Source organism: Ambystoma mexicanum, chromosome 6q (assembly GCF_040938575.1).
Source record: "Ambystoma mexicanum isolate Mex_15411 chromosome 6q, UKY_AmexF1_1, whole genome shotgun sequence".
Lineage (NCBI taxonomy): Eukaryota > Metazoa > Chordata > Amphibia > Caudata > Ambystomatidae > Ambystoma > Ambystoma mexicanum.
In genome coordinates, this window is record NC_090937.1 from 180,169,196 (window position 1) to 180,192,003 (window position 22,808).

The 22,808-nt window shown below is 48.7% G+C and overlaps 1 protein-coding gene across 3 annotated transcripts in view; it reads left to right on the forward strand.

The window, feature by feature from the left end:
- The window catches only part of ELP1 (elongator acetyltransferase complex subunit 1), a 2,667,893-nt gene that overhangs the window by 311,199 nt on the left and 2,333,886 nt on the right, over positions 1-22,808 (forward strand). For all 3 annotated transcript variants that reach the window (XM_069630608.1, XM_069630606.1, XM_069630607.1), the window contains exon 4: positions 5,607-5,688. In XM_069630608.1, coding sequence (XP_069486709.1) covers positions 5,607-5,688 — 82 coding nt within the window. The remainder of the gene's footprint in view (positions 1-5,606; positions 5,689-22,808) is intronic.

The following is a 22,808-nucleotide window of genomic DNA, read 5'->3' on the forward strand; positions in this document are numbered from 1 at the left end:
CACTTTGAGCACTTCTGGATGCGCGTGCACCATGCTCTTGAGGAGTGCCGGGAGGTTGGGGGCAGGACCTGGCGCGCATTGCCTTATTGTTGTTGTAGTCCTTAATCCTTAGTGACGTTTCGCCACTACGATGGAGCTATGAGCTTCCTCTTCAGCACATGCGGTCGGCCCTAAAGCCAAATCAGGCGCAGGACTTGTCCAAGTTGAACAGTGAACTCTGCCCAGCAAAACAGCACTGGCACTTTCGAGCACTTCAGGATGCGCCACCTTTATGCTGAAGGTTCCGCCGGAAGTCCACCTTAACGAACCCTTTTGAGTCTTCTTCTCGAATCCTCCTTCAGCCGCTGAAAGGTCGCTGCATATGCTGGACGTTGCTCGTGCCTTGAAGTTCTATGTGGCCAGCACAAGGGATTTTCGGAAGACATCACAACTCTTTGTGAACTTTGGCCCTGTTGAAGGCTTCCATATCCAGGTGGCTCTCCAGCTGCATCATGCACTGTCATAGTCTGGCCAACAGAGCGCTTCCAGGCCGGCCGAGAGCCCATTCCACCAGAGCCATTGCTGCGATGACAGCATTTCTCTCTGGGGTTCCCCTGCTGGATATTTGCAGGGCTGCTACGTGGAGGTCTATATAGACCTCCACGAAGTTTTACTGCATCAACCGGGATTCCAGGGAGGAGTCCAGAGTCGGCCAGGCGATGCTACGCAAAACTTTTTGTTTGAGGTTAGTCTGTTCCAGGGGTAAGTGGTTGTTGAGCCTTGCCACCTCCCGTGGTTGTGTATATGTACTGCTGTATAATCGTATTCATGAGCATGTGAATCCATGCCAGACCCCATGCTGGAGAAGGAACTGTAACTGTTGTTCTTCAGCATAGGTATGGCATGGATTCACATGCGAACCCTCCCTCCTCCTTTCCCCGCTGTGGCTCTTCTGGGTTCATACGGGCATGTCGCATGCTTTCGAATCTAAAGATGGCCGTCAGGGTGGGGCTTAGGGAGACGGTCGTCATTGGATAGGTGCAGTAGGACCCAGTCTCCAGTGATTGGTTAATGGGAGAAAGGCAGTTTTGAAACTTTTAAAGCAAGACTGCTTTCTTTTTTTCTGAGCATTCTCGGCCTGATGCCGGTGAATTTTCATGAGCATGTGAATCCATGCCAGACACATGCTGGAGTATAACAGTTACAGGCAAGTAACTTGTTTCTTCCCTTTCTTTAATATTATGTTCCGCTTGTACCATATATTGATTTGCTTTCCCCTTTTCCCAGGGTATTGTTATCCACGGTTCTTCTCTCTCAGTATACAGATTTTGAGTAATTCTTTCTCTGGTATCAGAACATTTTAAGATCATTGATTTCAAGTTTAACTTTGCCTTTTTCCCCTTTTCCTAAGGTATTGTTATCCACTGTTATTTTCTCTCATTCAGAATGTTTGTAATTATTTCTTTTGTATAACAACATTTTAAGTTCATTTGTTTCAAGGTTAACTTTGTCTCATGAGTTCTACTGAGACGAGTTGCTTGCACGGTATGATACCTTCTGGGCCCCTTGTTATTCCTGTTCTCCCCGCTGCCTTCGTCTGTGAAGAACGTCTTCGGGAGCCTTGTTCCTCAGGGTTCTTCTCTCTCGTTCAGCGCTTTCCTCCTCATGGTCTCTTGTCGCAGTGTCCCGGTGAGTGACCGGTTCTCTGCTTGCAGTGGTATTGGCAATGGTTTGTGGACCGGCTGTCCACCACAGATCCTCCTTCGTGGTCTTGCCACCACCTTCCTCTGGGGTCCTGCCTTCTTGGATTCTCGCGTTGGGGGGTCACTGTGACTTTGGTGTCCTGCTGTTCAGTATCAAGCAAGGTTGCAACTTGGGGTTTTGTGGTTTCCGCGTACCTCTCCTCCTGCAGGTGCTATGTAGCTCTGAGTCTTCCCTGGTCTGTGTATATACATCTCTCGCTCTCTCTCTCTCGCTCTCTCTCTCGCTCTCTCTCTCGCTTTCTCTCTCTCTTTCTCTCTCTCTTTCTCTCTCTCTCTTTCTCTCTTTCTCTCTCTCTCTCTCCTCTCTTTCTCTCCTCTCTCTCTCTCTCTCTCCTCTCTCTCTAGTCGGGTGCACACTATTCAACGTACTCGTCCCAGTGTATTGAATGTGGTGCATGTTCTTTCTCTATGCAATAATGAAATCCATTAGGTGTTTCTTTGTCCCAGTCTTTGTGTTTAAAGCTGTACACATGGGATGCACTAAAATACCACAAACTTTTAAAGAGTACCTCACAGGAACGGTAGTCCTTGTCCCTTATAGGGGAGTCTTTCTTGGTGAGGTCCCACTTGCCTCTACCCCTAGCGAGGGTGTTGCAGAGTGGCCTCACCTCCCTTGCCTCACAGGGGAGTGCTCCCCCTTGGGGAGAAGAGATGAATTCCCTCGATTTGTTACTGAAGGGAAATGTGCTCGTGATCATACAGTGAATAGATTTGTGCACTCACGAACCAAGATACATGTATACTAAAACCCAGCATGTGAAGTAGTGTGATAATACATCGCACAGTCTATAAAAGATACTACCCTTCTTTTCCTTCACGCACAGAACACTTGCCATCATTTCCCTTATGTCCGGGATAGACAACGCCAACGGCCTATGCCTTGGAATGCCGGAATACTTACTGAGGAAACTACAACGAATACAGAATGCAGCTTCCCGACTTCTCCTCAAACTCTCCCGAAGAAACAACATCACACCAGCGCTAAGGATACTACATTGACCCAGTCATGCACATTCTTTTGAAGGTGATTTGTTGTTTATCACAAAGCAGTCCACAGCCAGGGAGCGGAATTCATACAAAAAATAATCACTATCTACAAACCAGCAAGAATACATTTATCCAGCAACAACATCTGCCTAGAGCCTAAACACTACGTGGGAAAAAAACTTGGAGGATCAGCGTTCTCTTGCATAGCCATAAAACTCGAACCCCCTTACAAAAGAAATACGAACTACAGAGGACCATTTAAAATTCAGAAAAAAGTCTAAAAACCTGGCTCTTCAGCTCAGAAGACGATGAAAACGCCTCAAAAACATCTTCAAACCACGAAATTCCGCATCTAGCTGAAATGTGAAAATTAGCCACTTCCACACTTAGCTTGTATGTGTAGGTTAACTACATTCTGCATCCGGTTTATTAGTATAGCTAAGCCTTATGCTCCCTGCTGCGGCCTGAGTCAGGCACCATCTAACATCTGTATCATGCTGGGTTCGTCCCCCTGAGAAGGATTGTTTGGGGTGGGAAATGCATCACACTTCGATAGACTGTTGGGGCTAGGAAATGTATCACACCCAGATGGATTGTTTAGGGGTTGGAAGTGTGTTGCACCGGGATGGATTGCTGGAGATGGGAGATGCGTCACACGTGGATGTGCTGTTGTGGATGGGAAGTTTATCACACTTGCATGGAGTGTTGAGGGTGGAAAGTGTATCTCACTTAGATGGACGGTTAGGGGCAGGAGATGTATTGCACTTATTTGGACTGTCGGGTGAGAAATGCATCACACTTAAAGGGACTGGTTGGGGGCAGAAATAGTGCCACACATGGATGGAATGTTGGTGAAAGAGAATGTGTCTCACTTGGATGAATTGCTGTGGGTGGTAAACGCATCACACTTGAATTCACTTTGGGAAGGATGTATCGCATTTAGATGGAATGTTGGGTCTAGGAAATGTATTGCCACTAACTGTACTAAAACTCACCTTGCTGTATACGCAACCTCAAACTCTGAACTAAACACAATAACAGCTCTACCGCACCACACATATTTTAGAACACCCGACATGAAAACGAACCATACACAATCGCACCTTACCACCACACGACTGCTACCAATTGAAAACGCACCAACACGCAGTGACCGGATTCTCCAAACTGACGCTGCCAACAGCACACCCTCTCAATCCCATTAACAAACCCGGCAACCCCCTCCCATTGCAGATGCACCAGAGTGCAAAGACACTGTGCAAGTGGCAACAGTGTGTGGTACAGGACCCACTAACAAAGAAAGTCGACAAGCTCCTCAACCACAATTGCTGTTACAGGTACAGTTAGCGCTAAGCCCACATAAATGAAAAGCAATGACAGGATCTGTGAGCTAACACCCTTGATGATATTGTAGAAGGTAACTTAAAGACAATACTCACAAGGATGAGGAACACCACCTGGAATGTCAGTGAAGCCAACAAACCCTGCTGATCAAACAGGGACCCGGAGAAGCTATAACAGCAAAGGGAGGATAACTTAATACATAAGACTTCTGATAAGTAGGAGTAGTGCCTACAAGAATAGTAAGGAAAACATAGGCATTCAGACAGGACCTGGACACAACAGCTCGCTACGCCTAAACATCAATAGATAAACCAAGATAGAAATGCAAGGGAAAATCTGAAACTGCAGAACCTCTCCTCTCCCCACCCAGGGAAGGAAAGGAAAAGGGTACAAAATAGGAAATCACTCAATGAGGGGTGTCTAAAGGTTCAAGGCTACTCCTTAGAACAGGGCAACGTCAAAGGAATGACGAACACCGAAAAACTGGACCACAATGGAAAGTGCTGATTGCAAAACGGAGAACGACAAAGGGAATCCAGGAAGCCGAACATACTAATAACCACACTAACTTCGAAATCCAGTAACAAGAATTAAGAAAGAAAGGGACAGGTCACAAATGGAAACGCTGCATCCATGACCACCGCTGGACTGAAGTAAACTGAGGCTTTTAAAGCTGGCCAATGAGCACACTCCTCAGGTGTGCTGTTTGCTAGCAACTGCCAGCCACAGGTGCTGCTAATCCTCCACCCAACCTTTTCCTGCAAGCGTGGAGATGAAGCAGTGGGTCAGGCATTCTGGGAAGCATAGTCTTTCGATTTAAAGCAGCATAACAGCTGCCAAAAACCTGGAATGGATCTGGAAGGGAAGTAACATGGAAAATAAGGATTTAGAGCTCCCAAATTACCACTGCACTGCCTCGTAAACTTTGGAAGGAAAGTCCTATAGAGAATAATCCCCCAAATCGGGTGCTCACATGGTGGGAATGAGAGCACTATTTTGGATTTCATCCAATTGGTTTCCTGAGGAGGCACTGGCGTTTGCCTGCTGCTTTGATCGTGCATGATACCTGGTTTTTCCCAGCATAAGAGTTAGTTTTGTGCAGTTCTGATGTTAAAAGGCCACCATAAGGCACAGGAAAACCTCTAGTAAGTTACGGGCTAGTTGAAGGCCAAAGGGTTATGAGTTCAAAAATAAAATGTCATTTGGCTTACTAGAGAAGGCTCACATCCACTCCACTGTTGTAAGTGAATGGAATGTTTTTGTACTGATTGTGTATTTCAACATGTTTTCCAAGGTAACAACACAAATGTTGGTAGTGTTACCAGATGGCAAACAGTAGTACATTTAGATTGGTCAAGCTTTGTGTAGCATTACACTCCAATACCTTGTCTTGCATTGTTTGGTCTATATGGTTTCGTCTCTGCATGCATGAAATAATTTCCACTTAGTTAACCCTTCGATTGTCTTTTACTCCTGTTTGCTATATTTCTTTCATGCACTACATTGATATGAAACCCTTTGTTATTTTCACAGCTGGAATGTGTTGGGAGTGTAGACAGCGGACTCGCTGCCATGAGTTGGAGCCCTGACCAAGAGCTTGTCCTCCTTGTAACAGGTATAAAGTTTGTTGGTTTGTTTGTTTAGTAGGGTCTTTTTGTGCTATAACATATTTTTTGTGTGTTTTCATAAGTCATTTCCTTGGCCTTCTTGTTCATTATTGACTTGAATGCGCCACGGATGGCTGATCACCGGATACATGAATGTTGCCCTTCAACCCTTTATGTCCACCCGTCCAAGAAAGTTGCAATATAACCTATCTCAATTCAGGGCCTTAATCCAAATTTGTGAAGGAGTGCTACTATCGAGACACCGCACTGCTCGAAGAGAGAAAAGTGCCATTATCAGAATAGTTTTCAAAAATGAATCGTATGCATGGGCGTGTCAAATGTTTGCTCCAAGTCGGGATGGTGCCATAGGGGGGTGTATGGCCAATATGGGTTCTCGCACCCCACTCTGGCAAATAGCGCTACCCAGGCGCGAACCGTAGAACTCACCGGGTCTACTTCTTTTATATTGCCCTTCCTGGTTGTGTAAGGCATCGCCCGAAATGTCTGCTGGGGATACTGCGAATTTCTCGGCCCGCACATGAGCATGTTTTTCTGCCGTTTCCCTCCAGTATTTTGCAAAGTGCGCCTGAGCTGTGTGGAAGTATAATACAAAGTCTGGGGCCGTCAGTCCCCCAGTTTCATATCGCTCGCATAGCCTGGGCCGCTTTAGTCTCACCGATTTCCCTGCCCACACAAAGTTGACCGCTAGTTTTTCTAGCCTCTGAAAGAAGTCCCTACCCGGCCAAATGGGTATCCCGCAAAACATATATAGTAATTTGGGTACAACCACCATCTTGAGCAGAGCCCACGCGGCCATACATAGATATCGGCAGCCTGCTCCAAACTGCAAGTTTATGTTCCAGGAGTTTCAGGTATGGCTCATAATTGTTTGCGTAAAGGGTCTGCCTGTCGGTGGACATTATTATTCCCAGGTATTGTGCTGTTGTGGGGTACAACTTAAAAGATGCTGTGGCAGGGGATTGCTCTGTGGTTGGAGTGAGTGGGATTATTTCTGATTTTGCCTGGTTAATTTTATACCCGGAATATGCAGAGAATGTATTTATTTCCTTCATTATCGGTGGCCTGTGTACTTCCAGACATCTGACATACACCATTGTGTCGTCTGCGTATAAGGACAGTATTTGGGGGTTCCCTCTGATACGAATACTCCTCCACACGTGTTTGTGCCTGACCTTGGCAGCCATACCCTCTATTGTAAGTGCAAATATGAGAGCGGACAGCAGGCAGCCTTGACAGGTGCCCCTACCTAGTTCAAAAGGAGAAGACAGTGTGCTGTTCGTTCTCACCACTGGTACAGGACTCTTGTACAACATGCGGATGTAGCTCTTAAATACTGTCCCAAACCCCATTTTGTCTAGCATTGCAAACATGTAGTTCCATGATACTGAGTCAAACGCTTTTTCGGGGTCAAGTATAATTGCGGCTACCTCTCCATAGGTTTAACGCCGTTGAGCGGGTTGGGATGAATCCGGTTTGATCTGTGTGGATTAATTTATTCATGTGTGGCAGCAGGCGATTTGCTATTGCCTTCGCATAAATCTTTGCATCTGAATTTATCAATTACAGTGGGCGGTAGGATGCCGGGTCCTGCAGGGGTTTTTGAGGCTTGAGGCGAACCGTTACTACTGCTTCTCAAATGGTGCCTGGTAACCTTCCCCTCTCGAGTGCCTCTTCCCCGGTTTCCAATAGTCTCGGGGCCAGTTCAGATTTAAATATCTTGTAGAGGTCAAGCAGAATGACGTCCGACCCAAGGGCTTTACCTGCATGGAGGTCCAAAATGGCTCGTTCGATTTCTTCGGCTGTCAACGGTTGGTCTAGCATGGATCTTTCTTCGTCTCCCAGTCTAGGTAATGGGAACGAGTCCATATATGTTAGGAGGTCTTCCTGGGTCATTGTGTCCGCATTTGCATATAGTTTGGAGTAGAATCGTTGGACCTCCTTGTTTATTTCGTGTTGATCCGTCTTTACATTGCCTTCCGCGTCGTGGATACTAGTGATGTATCTTGATCCCTGTTCGGTTCTGATAAGGGTTGCCATTGCCTTACTCGATTTGTTCCATTCACCATATTTCCTTGCCCTTATAGGTTGGGTCATGTAGAAAACTTCTTGTTCTGCAAGCGTCTTGAACTTTTCCAAATGTTCTTGTATTTTTTGCAGTTGTTCCTTCTCTGAGGGCATGGTTTGTTGCGCCTCAAGGTCCTAGTTCCCTTACTGTCTGAGACAGACTTTTCCTTATTTCCCTCAGGGTTCCATATGATGCCCCCATCAGCTGGCCTCTCAGCCACACCTTGAACGTCTCCCACACCGAGCTCTGGGTTTGTACTGGGCCGAGGTTGCGCCTAAAGAAATCCTCTATCTCTATTGGAAGTGGTTCAATCACTGATTCGTCCTTCAGCAGTTCTGGTGGCATGCGCCATATGCGGGTGGTATGTTCCATGGTCTTGGGCGACATTCTCAGGAGAATCGGGGAATGGTCTGACATTGTACGTGGTAGGATTGAGCACTGTTCCATCTGTGGCATCATATCGGGGGAGCACAGCCAGTAATCAATTTGTGAGCTGGTACCATGTACCCCAGAGTAAAATGTATAGTCCCGCTTCAGGGGGTGCAGTTCCCTCCATATGTCTATCATGGGTAGGGTGACCATTGCCTGCTTCAGCTTGAGTGCCGCCTTGGTAATTGATCTACAGTTCCCGGCCGACCGGTCCATCTTTGGGTTCATAGTTAGATTGAGGTCACTGCCCCAGATCATTCGCTCTACCGATTGGTGATATTAATTCCATGATGCGGAGATAGAACTCGGGGCTGTCTGTATTTGGACCATACGTATTGACCAGTATGGTTTCCCCATTATGCAGCTGCCCCCACATTACCACGTAGCGGCCCTCTTCGTCGACCAGTACTTTAGACGTCTGGAAGTTCACTCTCTTGTGTACTATTGTGAGGACCCCTCTCACCATCGAGGAGTAGTTTGTTGCCGCTTTTATGTGACCCCAGTTTCGTGCAAATGCATCCGTAACTTTCCTGGTGGCATGAATCTCTTGTAGGAATAATATGTCAATCTTATGCCGGGTTGCATATGCTAGTATCTTTCTTGCTTTTATCGAATGTGCCAGACCCTGCACATTCCACGTGAGTAGTCTAACCTGCATCTTCTCTATCTTTGGTTGTATTGTCGTAGGTATGCCGCGGTCTCACTCTCCGCTGAGGTATTGCCATGTTACTTGTGCCGCACTCAACAGTGTTTTTTTTTTTAAACTTTTATTTTTGGTGGCAGAGGTTTGCAGTAAACACATACATCATGGCAACAGTAGTATGTAGCAAACATAAAAATTAAAAGGGAAAGGCAATTACTGGAGCAGTACAATAATCATAGTACATTAAACACAACAATGTCCATACATCCTTACAGAGGTGAAGAAGATACAAAGGATCATGGAGTGGGGGTAGGTCCTGGGGGGGCAGGGGACAAATCGGATCCGGGTGTACCTGCACTTAGGTTGTTGAGATACGTGTTGAACGCAGTCCATATATTTTGGGGACGGGACCGGGTCGGGAGCATGGTTAGGTATTCCTCCTCACAGTTTCGCGACCAGGCAAGCAATCGTAGCCATTTCTGATAGGCTGGCGGAGAGGAGCTCCTCCAATTCTGGAGTATGCATTTTTTAGCTACCATGCAGCTTATGTTCAGGAATTTAGCCGAACGTCTAGTGTCCAGTGTTCTCCAGATCCCAAACAGGACTGCTAAAGGATCGGGGTCAACCACAGCTTCAGTGATCGTGGTGAGCGTTTCTAAAACACTTTCCCAGAATTCAGACAATTTGTTGCAGGACCAGAACATGTGTAAGTGATCAGCTACTTCCTCCCCACATCGGGGACAGGGGTGTTGTGAGTTGTGGTTGAACCTCGAGGTTCTATACGGAGTATAGTATAGCCTATTTAGAAGCTTATATTGCATTGCGCGGTAGCGGAAATTGAGGGAAACCTTTTTAGTGTGTTGGCACATCTTCCCCCACATCTCGTCGGGTATTTCTAGGCCCAGTTCAGCAACCGACCCATCTCTTGCCCCAAGGGCTCGCACCGGGGTGGAATCCTGCGTAATCTTGTACAATGAGGAGATGACTCCCCGGGCACCGCCCGAGTTAGCAATGTATGCAATAGCAGGATTATCAGGGGGTTCATCCGGGAAGGATGGCCATCTGGAGCGAAATGCGGCCCGGAGACGGTAAAATTGAAGGGTCTCTAGTGCGGATCTGGTATGCCCTTGTTTCCAAGTTTGGGGGTCAATAAACCTGCCCTCGGGGTAGAAGTCTGAGAGAGCCCGGTATCCCAACGCCCCCCAATGTCGGGCCAGAGCAGCGTCATGCGTGGGCTCCAGACCAGGGAAAGACCACACTGGGAGCCACTTATAGTATGGGGAGGATTCTGGCGCTGGGTACAGTAGGCGCGCCCAGGCTTGAAGAGTTGTGGCAACAGGATCAATAGGAGAGTCGGGTGTATAATGTTGATGCAGTATAAGGGACATTATATTAGTGCCATTGGTTGCCATCCTTTCCAATTTAACATGCGGATGCGCCGGGGAGCCCGGGTACCAGTGAGTGGCGTGTTGGGCTTGGGCCGCAGTCCAATAATGTGAGAAGTCCGGAGCCGTGAGTCCCCCTTGTTCGTATGGTAACGCCATGTCAGACCACTTCTTGTGGACCGCGCCAGAGTGCCATAGGAACTGTGCACATAGTGTATGTAGTTTGACGAAGTATTCCCTCCCAGGCCATACAGGTATGTTGTTGAAGGTATAGAGTAATTTGGGAAGTAGTATCATTTTAATGAGGGACAGCCGCCCGGCCAGGGATAATGGGAGAGTGCGCCACCGCGAGAGTTTAGTATCAACTATTTGTGCCACCGCAAGGTAGTTGTCCGCAAGCAACGCGGATTTGGTAAGGGATATCCTAGCGCCTAAATATCTGACACCGTGCGGGGACCATCGAAGAGGGAATTCGGTGGCAGGTTGTTGGGTAGACTTAGTGAGAGGGAAGATCTCGGATTTTGAATAGTTGATTGTGAACCCGGAGTGAGTGCCGATGCGCGTGATGTCACGAAGTATGGGGTCAAGGTGATTCGCGGGATCCCTGATGTATAATAGTACATCGTCCGCATATAGAGATATGATCTCGGGGTCGTCCTTCAGTCTGATTCCCTTGCGGGCGTGGTGTGCGCGAACATAGTCCGCCATTGGTTCTATTGCTAAGGCAAACAGGATCGGGGAGAAGGGGCAACCTTGACGAGTGCCCCTGCAAAGTGTAAAGAGGTCAGATGTCAGTGAATTGGCTCTTACGCGCGCCACTGGTGAGGTATATAGAAGTTTAATGTAGCTAATCATTTTTGGCCCAACACCCATTGTCTCCAATACCAACCAGATGTACTTCCAAGAGACCATATCAAAGGCCTTCTGAGCGTTAAGTGTGACCGCCACAGCCTGCGCCTCCTGATCAATCCGGGACATGACATTGAATAACCTTCTAATGTTGTGGGAGGTGGATCTTCCAGGGACAAAGCCTGCCTGGTCCTCATGAACTAAATATGTCATGATTGGCAGGAACCGATTCACTATGATTTTAGCAAAGATTTTTGTGTCTAGATTCATGAGGGAGAGGGGTCTATAGGATCCGCACTCATCGTCAGGTTTACCAGGCTTAAGTAGGATCGTGATGAGAGCCTCGCGCATGGAGGGCGGGAGGATGGAGTCTCGGAGTGCTTCGTTCCATACCTCAAGCAATTTAGGGGCTAAAATGGCAATGTGCTCCTGGTAAAATTCAGTGGTAAGCCCATCAGGGCCCGGCGCCTTCCCCCTGGGCAGCTCCGAGATGGCCGTGACAATTTCGTCTAACGTTATTGGGGAATCTAGCTGGTCCCTCGTAGAGGGGGCAATTCCTGTGGTGGGGATCTGATCGAGGAGATTGCGCATATGTTGTTCCGTGTGCTCAGCAGGCTGGGTGTAGAGGGATTTATAGAACTCAGTGAATGTATTTAGGATTTGTTGGTCCGACCATAGTGTGTCGCCATGTTCGTTTTTTATAGAGGCAATCTGGGTCCGGCCAGACTCTCCTCTCACTAGTGCTGCCAGTGTTTTCCCAGGTCTGTCTCCCTCACCGTATTTCCTGGCAGCCTGTGGGCGGCTAAAGTACTGGACCTCGTTGGTGGCGAGTGCATTGTACGATTTGAGTTCTTCACTGATTTGGGCGAGTATGGCGGGTTCCGCATCAGTGGAGCTCTGAAGCTCCAGTTGCTTTAGTTTGGATTCAGAGCGACCGAGGGCGGCCCTGATTGCCTTCAGCACCCCAGCCTCCCGGGAGATAGACATTCCCCTGATAAACACCTTGAAGGCGTCCCATCTGACCGCAGCGGAAGTGTCCTGAAGGGAATTGTGTTCAAAGAAGGAGTCGACGTCAGCTAATATTTCAGCCTTAAACACAATATCCTTGAGGGCCTCCGATTTAAAGCGCCAGGTGCTAAATGTCGGAGTGGGTATTCCCAACCCTATAGTTAGTGTGATTGGGGAGTGGTCTGAGAGCGTGCGGGGTAGGATCCGAGAGTCCTCAACCCTGCCCACGATCTCGCCTGACACTAGAAACAAGTCTATCCTGGATGAGCTATCATGGACAGATGAATAGAAAGTATACTCTCGCAGCTGGGGATGTAGCACTCTCCAAACATCGCAAATATTAAGTGCCTTGATGTGGCCAAGCAGTCTACGTGCAGCGCTGGACTGGGCACGGGCGGCAGTGCCAGTTCGGTCAAGGGCAGTGTCGAGGATAAGATTTAGGTCCCCCCCCCATATAACCTGAACTCCAACATAGCCCAGCAGTATGGTAGCTACATTGTCAAAAAACTCGGGGGAGTCGACATTGGGGCAGTAGGTGTTAACCAGTAAGTAGTCCCTATTCACCAACATACAGTGCAATATGACATATCGTCCCCCAGGGTCTACTTAGCTTTTGTGAAGGACAAACTTGATCGTTTTATGTACCATCGTTAGGACACCCCTGGATTGGGTAGAAAAGGAAGTGTAGTATCTCGCGGGGCCCCAGGATGGGGCCATCAGTTTTGTCAAATAGCCTTGAGAGTGCGTTTCTTGTAGGAACAGTATCTTACAGCCATGCCTATTAGCATAGGCCATCACCTTGCGGGACTTAGTGTGGTTGCTTAATCCCCGGACGTTCCAGGACATTATGCTAGTAGACATTTCAGCAGCATATAACTAAACCCATAGTGTATGTTTAATGAACGTCCCAGATCCAGCAGTAGTACAAGCTCCAATCAATACCGTTGAGAGTGAGGACGCGGACATTCAGTACGTGTGACGTGCAACCTCGTGTGCCAATTTTCAATAACACCCCATACCCTCCCACCTCCCTCACTACTAGACCAACAGTAGCAGTGTACCCATCAACCACCCTTAACTGTACTCGGCTAAGCCGACCCCAACATGGCTCAGCCCGTAAAACAGCCCAACTGGGGCTAACCCACAACAGAGGTGTGTTGAAGAGCAGTGCAATCGCAATGGGGTGCGCCATTGCCGTGCGCCAGCACGCATAGAACCAGTGGTTACGTTACAGAGCGAGCAGTGTCTGCGACAATTTAGTGCATTTCCCCGCATTTCTAGGCGGAGATCAGGGACCAAAGTATAAGGTTAGAATATGGTAGTATGAGCACAAATAAACGAAGATATGAGCAAAGTAATCAGTTCAACTTTGTGCCAGCAAGAAAACAGTGTGTGTACCAGGTAAAGAAATCAGCATTTGCATAGATAAAGCCATAAGGCAGGCAGTCAGGGGTGACGTAAGACAGGTGGGAGTTGGGCCCGAGCCCGGGCAGATTCCAACTGCGCACAGAGCCGGGGCGCATAGAGGACGTGGACCACGGAGTAGTAAAGCCCGGCCATTACCGAGCAGTAGGGATACTTAGAGGTGTGGGACAAGCCAGCGTAAACCCAGCAGACAAGGGCACCGTAGTTTTATACGGTATGAGCAGCGGGATCAATGAGGCAAGGCCCCTGGTGCAACCTAGCCGGTCGTCGAATAATTGGCAGTGCAGGGTAAACTGGCGTCATGTCATCATGCAAGCAGGAGCTTCACGATAGGATGGGAGCGGGGTGCTCACTCGGTGTCCATGTGGTCCTCGGCCGGGGCGTGCAGGGGGATATGCGCCTCTATAAACTTCACAGCCTCTGCGGGTACCGTGAAAAAATAAAGTTTATTGTTGAATGTGAACTTCAACCGTGCCGGAAACAATATGGCGTAAGGAATGTTCCTTTCCCTGAGCAATTGTTTGACCCCCAGAAACTGGCGGCGCTCCTGTTGCACACCAGTGGAGAAGTCCGGGAATATCCTGATTAACTGTGAATCCAGCCTGAGTTCACCCTTCTCTCGCGCCAGCCGAAGGATCAGGTCACGGTCTCTGAAGCTCAGAATTTTCGCGATAGGCCGCGGGAAGTCCCCGGGTTTGGGGCGTGGAGCGAGTGCTCTATGCGCTCTCTCGATGGTGAAGAAGGGTGATAGGACGGGATTGCCCAGTAGTTCCTTCAGGAGGTCCTCGGTTGCCAGTTCGAGTCGGCCCCTGAGTGCATTCTCGGGGACGCCAATAATGCGTATATTGTTTCTGCGGGACCTAGATTCGAGATCATCGCACTTAGCTTTGGCAGACTTCATGTCCCGGGCCAGTGTAGCCACTGTATCTTGCAATGTGGCAATGCTGTCTTCGGAAGCGCCTATTCTGGTCTCAGCTTCGGTGATTCTCGAGCCATGGTGGTCCAGTTTGGCTTTGAGAGATGCAACATTTGCGTTAATGTCGTCCAATTTCTCATGGAACGACGCAAAATTTCTGGCCATGGACTCCATCATTACAGTTAGCTCCGAGGTTGATGCCTCAGCAGGGACAGCCTTGTCCGTCTGACCATCGGGTGACTGGGCTACCTCAAGTCTCGGAGTCGACTTGGCGAATTTGTCCATTGCGCCAGACTTATTTACATTTCTGGATCTATTAGACATCTTGCGAAAGCAAAGAGAGTGTGCGGCGCAGGGAGACGATGTCAGGAATGGAACACGGATCCTTCAGGTGTGCGGGAGCCACCCACCGGTACCACGGGTAAGTTGCAGAAGGTGATGTAGGCAATCGATGCACGGAGAGTTGTTGCGAGGTCAAGCAGAACGCCACCAGCGCAGCTCCACTAGTATGAGTCGTTAGTAGTGATGGTGAACAGTGGGCAGACAGTGCGATCAGGTCAGGGAGGATAGAAGTGCAGCCAGCGCCAGCCCACTGCTTCAGCCGGCTCGGCGCAGTATGAGTGGGAGCGCACTGGACTTAACTGGTGTCAGAGGCTGTATGGGAGCAGGTATGTATTGCAGGGGGGGCGTCGAGGTCCCTCCGTGTGGTTGCCCCCCCGCCGACTCCTCACCTGATGTGCACCGCACAGGAAATCGCACCAGCGCGGACAGCCCCCAGGTAACGCGGCGCCCCTCCAGGGGCGCAGCACCACTGGATCTCAAAGGGTGCCCGCCGGGGGGGCAAGGAGCGGTCCGGTGCCGAGAAGCAGGAGGGCGGGCCCCGGGGACTCAGAGCGGGCGCCGCCGTAGTAGAACTCCGGAAGCCTCCGGGAGCGCGAGTTCAGGCGGCCCCCAGCCTCCGACGTGGGCCACAGAGAGGCAGGAGAGCAGTACCGCGGATCAGCCGCAGCAAGATGTGAGCGGCCCGGGATGAGAGTCTCTGTCCGGAAAAGGAGCGGCTCCCGTCAGGCCACTGCGCGACCTCCCGGAAGCGGTCGGCCTCGGCAGAGCCGGCCGGGTTCAGGCCCAGAGCGAGTGAGATGGCCCGAGGCTCGGCTCCAGGGCGCGGATTCCAGCCGAAGTTACGGCCGCAGGTAGCCCAGAGCAGCAGGTATGCAGGGAGACAGGTTTCTCCGCTAAATGTATTGAATTGCCGCAGATGCGAGTGGATGAAGTGCGGTGGCGCACGGAGCTGTTAGACTAGGCAGCCATTTTGCCGGCTGCTCAACAGCGCCCCCGCACTCAACAGTGTTTTTATTTGTTGCGCACCATCTCTTCTTTTGACTGCTTCCTGCAGATTTAATAGGATGCATTTTCATATTCTAAGTATACGCAGGTGCTTCTTGTTCTTCTCCCCATGGGCAACCGGCCCAACTCCCCCCTGATCCTCCCCTATCCCTCACCATCCCCCCAACTGGACAGTGTAAAACCCTCTGTACTTTCCCAACTCCCCCCTCCCTCACTATCCTCCTAACTGGACAGTGTAATTCCCATTCTAAACTTCATCATTTGAGACAGAAATTGGGCGGCTCCGTTTGGTTAGTCTGTCCTTCTCCCTTTCCCGACCAGACTGATCCGGTGGCCGCTGCACCGTTATTGTATGAATCCAGATTGCTTATCTTCAAGTGTTCGAACCGGGTTGTGAGTTCTTATCCTTCTGTGTTTGTGGGATATTGTGTTCGATATAACTCATGGCTTCTTCCAGGGATTCGAAGAATAGTGCTTTTTCATCGTGTTGAAGGTGTAGTTTGGCGGGGAACAGCATCGCATATGGGATGGAACATGTCCTGAGCACTTTCTTAACATGGTCGAAGGTGCGGCGCGCGGCCTGCACACCGATGGAAAAGTCTGGGTATATGTGTATCCTGTTGGAGTCATATTGTAGAGTGCCCTTCTCCCTAGAGAGGCGAAGGATCATGTCCCTGTCCCGATAATTAAGGAGGTGGGCAATGACTGTGTGCGGTGGCGCCCCCGGTTTAGGATGGGCAGTTAGGGCACTGTGGGCTCTTTCGATTAAGAATTGTTGTGAAAACTGTGCCTCTAGGAAGACGTTTCGGAGCACCTCCTCTAGGTACACCTCCATTGTGACATTGAGTTGCTTTTCCGCCAGCCGACTACTCTTATATTATTGTGGCGGGACCTCGATTCGAGGTCATCGCACTTCATTTGTACTTCGGCTAGGTTCTTTTTGATTGTTTTGATGTCTTTGCCATGGTTTATCACAACATCCTCTACCGTACCAATGTGACTCTCCGTCTCCTCTACACGTGTGTTCACCTGATGTAGGTCTGCCTTAATTGACGCCATTGTGGTCCCCATTTCATCTAGTTTAGAGTTTACTGCCGCAAATCCAGCTTGAAGGGCTGCCATATATGCCATGCAGGTGACATTGGGTCACCTGTCGGGCGTAGAGGCGTTGATTGGCTGGCTTGTAGTGGTTCATCGCTCCTGACCTCCTGACCATTCTTCATGAACGCATCCATGGGGCCTTTTTTGTTAGCCTTCTTGCCTCTGGGCATGTTTAATATATAACAGTTATGCGTCGGCCGGGCCGCAGGACTCAGGGTGGGCAGTGGTGCATAGTCAGAGGAGTTCAGCGACCAGATTTTAAGAATGTGATGTCACATGTAGAGCTCTGAACTTCCGGTCCTGCCTGATATGAATTTCTAGATGTGGTGTATTGGCTGATCACCTGTCCTCTGCGGAGTACACCAGGGGTACCAGCCAGTGAGTGCAAGATCCGACCGACTCTTTAGACAGGTTTTTGTTTTCGGCTCCCCTTGGATAATCAGATGGACCTTGTACTGCAGCCGCCCTCAGTCGCAGACAAATGCAGGGGACAGTTTGGTATGAGATCTGGCCCGGGTTTGAGGTATGCGGCATATAGGGCTACACCTCTATCCCCAGAGTGTTCCACCTACCTGGTGGTTTGAGTGTGGAAGGTGGTGGGGGGAGGGCTCACCCTCAACCCAGCAGGCCGGCCGCTCGGACACAGCGCACACGGTGGCCGCCGGGGAGGGGAAGCCACCTCAGTGCACAGTCTGGTGTTGGGTAGTGGTCTCTGCAGTATTAGGTATGGAGATTGGCTCGGGGAGGGGCAGCCGGCCGGGTCTCTCGCCCACAGCGTACACGGTGGCCACTGGGGAGTGAGAGCCCTCTCCACCCGCTGTCCTTAGCCGGGTAGCAGTCCCCACCGATGTGCCGCGTATGATTGATTGTGGGGGGAGGGGCCGTCACCTTCACTCGATGCGCCCAGCGCGGCCGCCGGGGAGGGGGGAGCCCTCTCCGTCCGCAGCCGGTGTGGGGCAACGCCCCTGACCCTCTGTAGAAGCACGGGTGGTAGCGGAGGGAGGGCCCCCCCGACCCTGCAGGTCAGCCGCTCGCCGGCACCCATGGCGGTCCTCGGGGAGTGGTAGCCCACTCCGCACAACGCCGTCCGTGGTGCAGCATTCCCCCTCACGGCGAGAGGCTCCCACCACCCTGACGCTGCACCGACTGCCTCTCTCACAGCAGCCGCGGCCGGTTCTTGTTGCTGGGATTGCTCTGTGCGGCCTCGGGTGTTTCAGCAGGCGTCTTTTTAGGTTCACACAGCCTCACCGCAGCCAGGTCTCGGAGGGGGAGGGGAGTGCAACGAGGCCACGATTCGTTCCCAGGGGACCTGTACGTCTTCCAACACAGTGTTTCTCCGCGGATATGCAAGTTCAGGTGGTCCCACGCATGTCGGCAGGTGCTCCTGGGTTTCACCTGCCAGATCCGCCGTTTTGTGTGCACTCTACCTCCGGATCCACAGGATTTCAAAGTGGATATTCTTTATACGGCGCAGCAATGCACTCAGGCAGCCATTGTCATTGGCGTCCAACAGCGCCCCCCCCCCCCCAACCTGACCTCCCTATGGAGACTCTACAGAAGAGGCTAGAGATTAAAGCGGTCATGAAATTCTTGTGAAAACTAACCAGTAAAACCTATTCTTCACAAGACGTATGGCAGAGAGTGAAATTGAACTATTCATGAAAGCCCTTCGTGGTGGGTGATAGAAAATAGTATACATTCAGTGAACTTCTTATTGTAAAGGGCCCAATGTGGTGTCTAATTATTAGCTCTTGTCAGCGTTTGAGCTTTCACCCCTTCTGGTGGCAGATAATGCCCATAAGTAAATGCAAGAGTGTATTTTTCAGTGGTGTCCAAAACCATCTACCCCTCCCATCTTGATTTTCGTATTCTAGATATTTTGGGATGAATTAGTGAATCAAAACAGAACATTTGTTATTGGCTGCTTGCTTCAGAATGTGTTTTAATTTAATATTTTTAAAAAACACATTGAAAGCAATGCGGAGTGCATGGGTTCTTTACAATGGGTTGAGAGAATGTGACTTGAAGACCAGATGTTGCAGGGGAAGGTGGAAACATAAACCAGGGATGAGGACAGAATGACATGGGAACGGGATGGTGGAGAAAGTGCTGAATTAAGAATGGAGGGGTGATGGAAACGTGCTGGAGGGTTGTCCATGAAGGGTAGGGAGAGAGCAAAACAGGGTGATGCAGTAGCATAGAGTACTATGAAACAGGTTCTTCAGAACGAAGGAGAGATTTGAGGTTGGATTTAAATAGTAGTAGAATTGGAGTAATACAGAGAGGAAGAGCATCTCAGAGTACGGGAGCGAGCAGAAGCAAGAGGAAACACAGGGGGCTTAAGTGGTTGCCAGGAGGTGAGCTGAGGATGATCTTAATGAGTGTGGAGGAGAGTAGGTAGTGAGATGAGCACATAGGTAGGGTGGGGTGATGTTAGGGATAATTCTCAGAAATGTGCTAATTCCCTCCACCTTAGATTTTGAGGAATTGATTTTTATTTACCTGGAGAGTGCAAGACCCTTTTTCCCACTCATGTATTTTAATGTGATTTCTGAACTATGTGTTTATTTTGGTTATGGAGTCTGTAAAACTCCATAGACATCATCTTTTACATTGTCACACTGCACCTTCAGTGCAGTGCTTCAGGGACGTCTTTCAGATTTCCCAAAGGTTTAAATACCTTTTCTGGGATAAACTACTGTTTCCCAGAGCAGTAAAGTGAAATTGACTTTACTTACATTTGTAACTTTCTAGACCCAGCACCAACTATCTTACAATAGGATGCTGGAGGGGTTACCTAGTATCCCCTTTGTCTAGTTTCTCATGTAACATTTTAATTGTTACCATTTTCTGACTGAATGGCTGGCGCAGCGGTTTCGTTTTAACCACTGTGGTGTGCATTTACCGCGTGCTGCGTTTGCAGCTGCAGTAAAGCACCCAAGGGTGCCATTTTTTGTCAAAATGGCCCCAGTCGTCTTTTTTCGCCATTTTATTGTGGAAAGGTCCTTCTTGAGATTTACTTTGCATGCCAAACCAGGTTTGGTCCCATTGTTCTCTTTGCCTTTGGCGGGATTCACAAGTGAAGCCAGCCTCTGGCTCCAGGGTATCTGGTGTGAGCAGGAAGTGAGGGAGGTGCCCGAAACTCCCTGTGCTTAGTCTCCTAGGAGACCCAAATGCACTCTGTAGTGATTGGCCGGCTGACTGTCCGGCAAGGACAGCCACCCTGCTGGGTGACTGACAGCTAGACTGGAATGAATGGGAGAGAACTGAATAAAAGGCAAGGCTTTTGGCTTGGAAGGCAGAGTCGACCACTGGACGAAGGAACTCAAGAACTTGAAGAGGACTCCTGCTGCAACTCTTGGACTGTTGGTTTGCTCGGTGAAGCCTTGCTGCTGTGCTGAAACTCCAAATTCGGATCGACAGAGAAACCCCTGCAAAGACGACTTTTCCCTTGAGTTAGTGGGACCAATCAACTCCAAAGTAAGCCACCTGGACATCCTTCTCGGAGCTGGTTAAATTTCTACAGAGTTGCTGCTGGAAACCGAATACCCAGGGAGAGGAACACCAGATTGTGTGCGTGGCTTTTAAGTTGGCCTAGAGCTCCAGGAAGATCCTCTGGACTCCCAGAACGCAGGACTGGTCGAGCCTGAGCCCCCTCACAGGAGCGCGTGACCCCAGAAGCAAGGAAAGTCCATCTCGAAAGCCAGGAACCGCAGTGTTGCTATTTGCAGTAGTCGCGAGAAGCTGAAACACTGAGGTGTCACTTGTTGGTAAGATTGCCGGTTGCGAGCGTTGACCGTCCCATTGCAGTGGAGGAGTCCCCAGATGTCCTCCCTCTTGTCCCCACGACTGAGGCCCAGGAACAGTGAGATCTGCAGAGCTGAACAGGAACAGAAGTCATCTGCTGCACTTTTTCTGCAATACAAATGTACTGTATAGTCTGAGAGAACCTACCTCTCATTGTAGAGTTGCTTGCATCTTCTACTACTCACAAGTCTAATTAGCTTGTGGCCCTACATTTGATTCTTCTTTTCTTCAAAGACTTCTAAAACATTGTGCAAAGACTTTTTCTACTTACCTACCAGAGGTGCTTCATCCTATATAAGACTTTTGCCCGTTGACTTTGGCCTAGCCTGTTAAACTGCATGACTCCGCTTAGGGGAGCCAAAATTATTTGCCTGCTTAAGAATATTGGTGGTCTATTGCTTGTTCTAATAACCTTTTCCTTTTACCAACTTCTAACAGTATTCTAAATGCAAACAGTAAGATATTAATGTCCCAAGGACCCTAGCTATTGAAGTCACCTGAGGGTGTAGGTTGTGTCTGTGGACCACCCCAAAAGGGTCTTTACTGATTTAGAAACTAAGAGTGTATAGTATTGAAGTATATTTGTGTGTTGCTTTTTATATTGCTCCCTTCTGAAGAAGGCTTACTCTGATTGACTGATAAACAAATTAATAATTGTTAATTCAAGAAACCTTGTGTGTAAGTGTTTATTTGAACACTTGTCACTGTGAATCTCTGTGTAACTCCCCTACAGCTCACATTGACCCTTCTTGAGATGAGCCTGGCTGCTCAACACGCTACCAAACTGTGTAGTACAAGTTTATACCAAAGGTTGGTTTCCTATTACCTGTAGTCGGAGTTGTTGTCGTGCACCCAGGGTATTGCATACAAACTTTGCCTAACAGGTGAGTCCATGGATATTTTTCAATGCATAAAACAGCAGTGTCGCATAGAAATTTGCTATACAATTCTGTACCTTTGCTAATTAAATTGACACTTGTGTAGCACAGATTGCTATTTAAATGACCCTGTTTAATGAAAGCACAGCTCACCCTGCATTCCTCTCGTGCCCTCAAGGGCTCTCTCCACCCTCTTTAACCCCTTTGAACTTGCACTAATGAATAGAGAGTGTAGCAGTATTCATCTCCTCCACTCTCAAAACTGCCAAAGACCTATATGGGAGTGCTAGCCCAGAAAAGCTATTTTTCAAATCATGCAAACCAGAAGTAATCAAGATGATACTTTTATTAAGCTAACAATATCCTGTTTGGCAAAAGCCAGTGTTTTTTAGCTTTTATTTTTAAAAAGACTGTCCTGCAATCCCATCCCTAAACATTTTTACATAATGCATAATTACGGTATTGCTACTGCAAAACACTCCATTGTCTCCATGAGTTACAGTCAAGTTTAGGTCATTATATTTAAATCTCATAGTGTCAACTATTTAAAATTTTGTTGGGGAAGGTGCCCCATATTGACTAGTGAACAATTGTACATGATCAATCGGCCAAATGTTTTTGATAGCGATATGGTGGTTGCTTCCATCTGTGCAACATGTGCCCATGAGCTGATGCCAAACTCCTTGGCACTCTTATCTTATCACCTTGCTGCTTTATACCAGCTACACTAAGTGAGATGGCTGCAAACTGCAATATTTTACCTAGTTTGCCCAGTTCTCTGCCCGCTATCTCATCCACTCTGCTTAGTCTTTAGTTACTTTCTTTTCTCTTACATAATTAATACAAAAAGCTAAATAGATTATTACGCAAAGTAGGGCTCAATAGTTCATCTAGTCTGTACATCTTTAGAACTACTGCAATACTATCTACTGTAGTTCGCCTCCAGAGCTTGCTTTGCTCTGTGATTATGATTGCATTTTATATTAGTGCCTGCGGGAGAACGCTGGCCAAACCATTAGCGGTGCTACCCTTCTCCGGAAGTGGTATTTAATGCTATATTGAAAACAGTCAATATGAATGACAAGTAAGGGCCATCTTGTCCACCTGAAGTTGACAATTACCTTTCCGCCCAAACACCATTTTTTTTTCTTTAAACATTTTTATTGATTTTATATTCAACAACATACAACCAAACTTAGCAGTACATGTCTTGACATTTCAAAATGTGCATATGTCCTTCAGTGCCTAATGCTT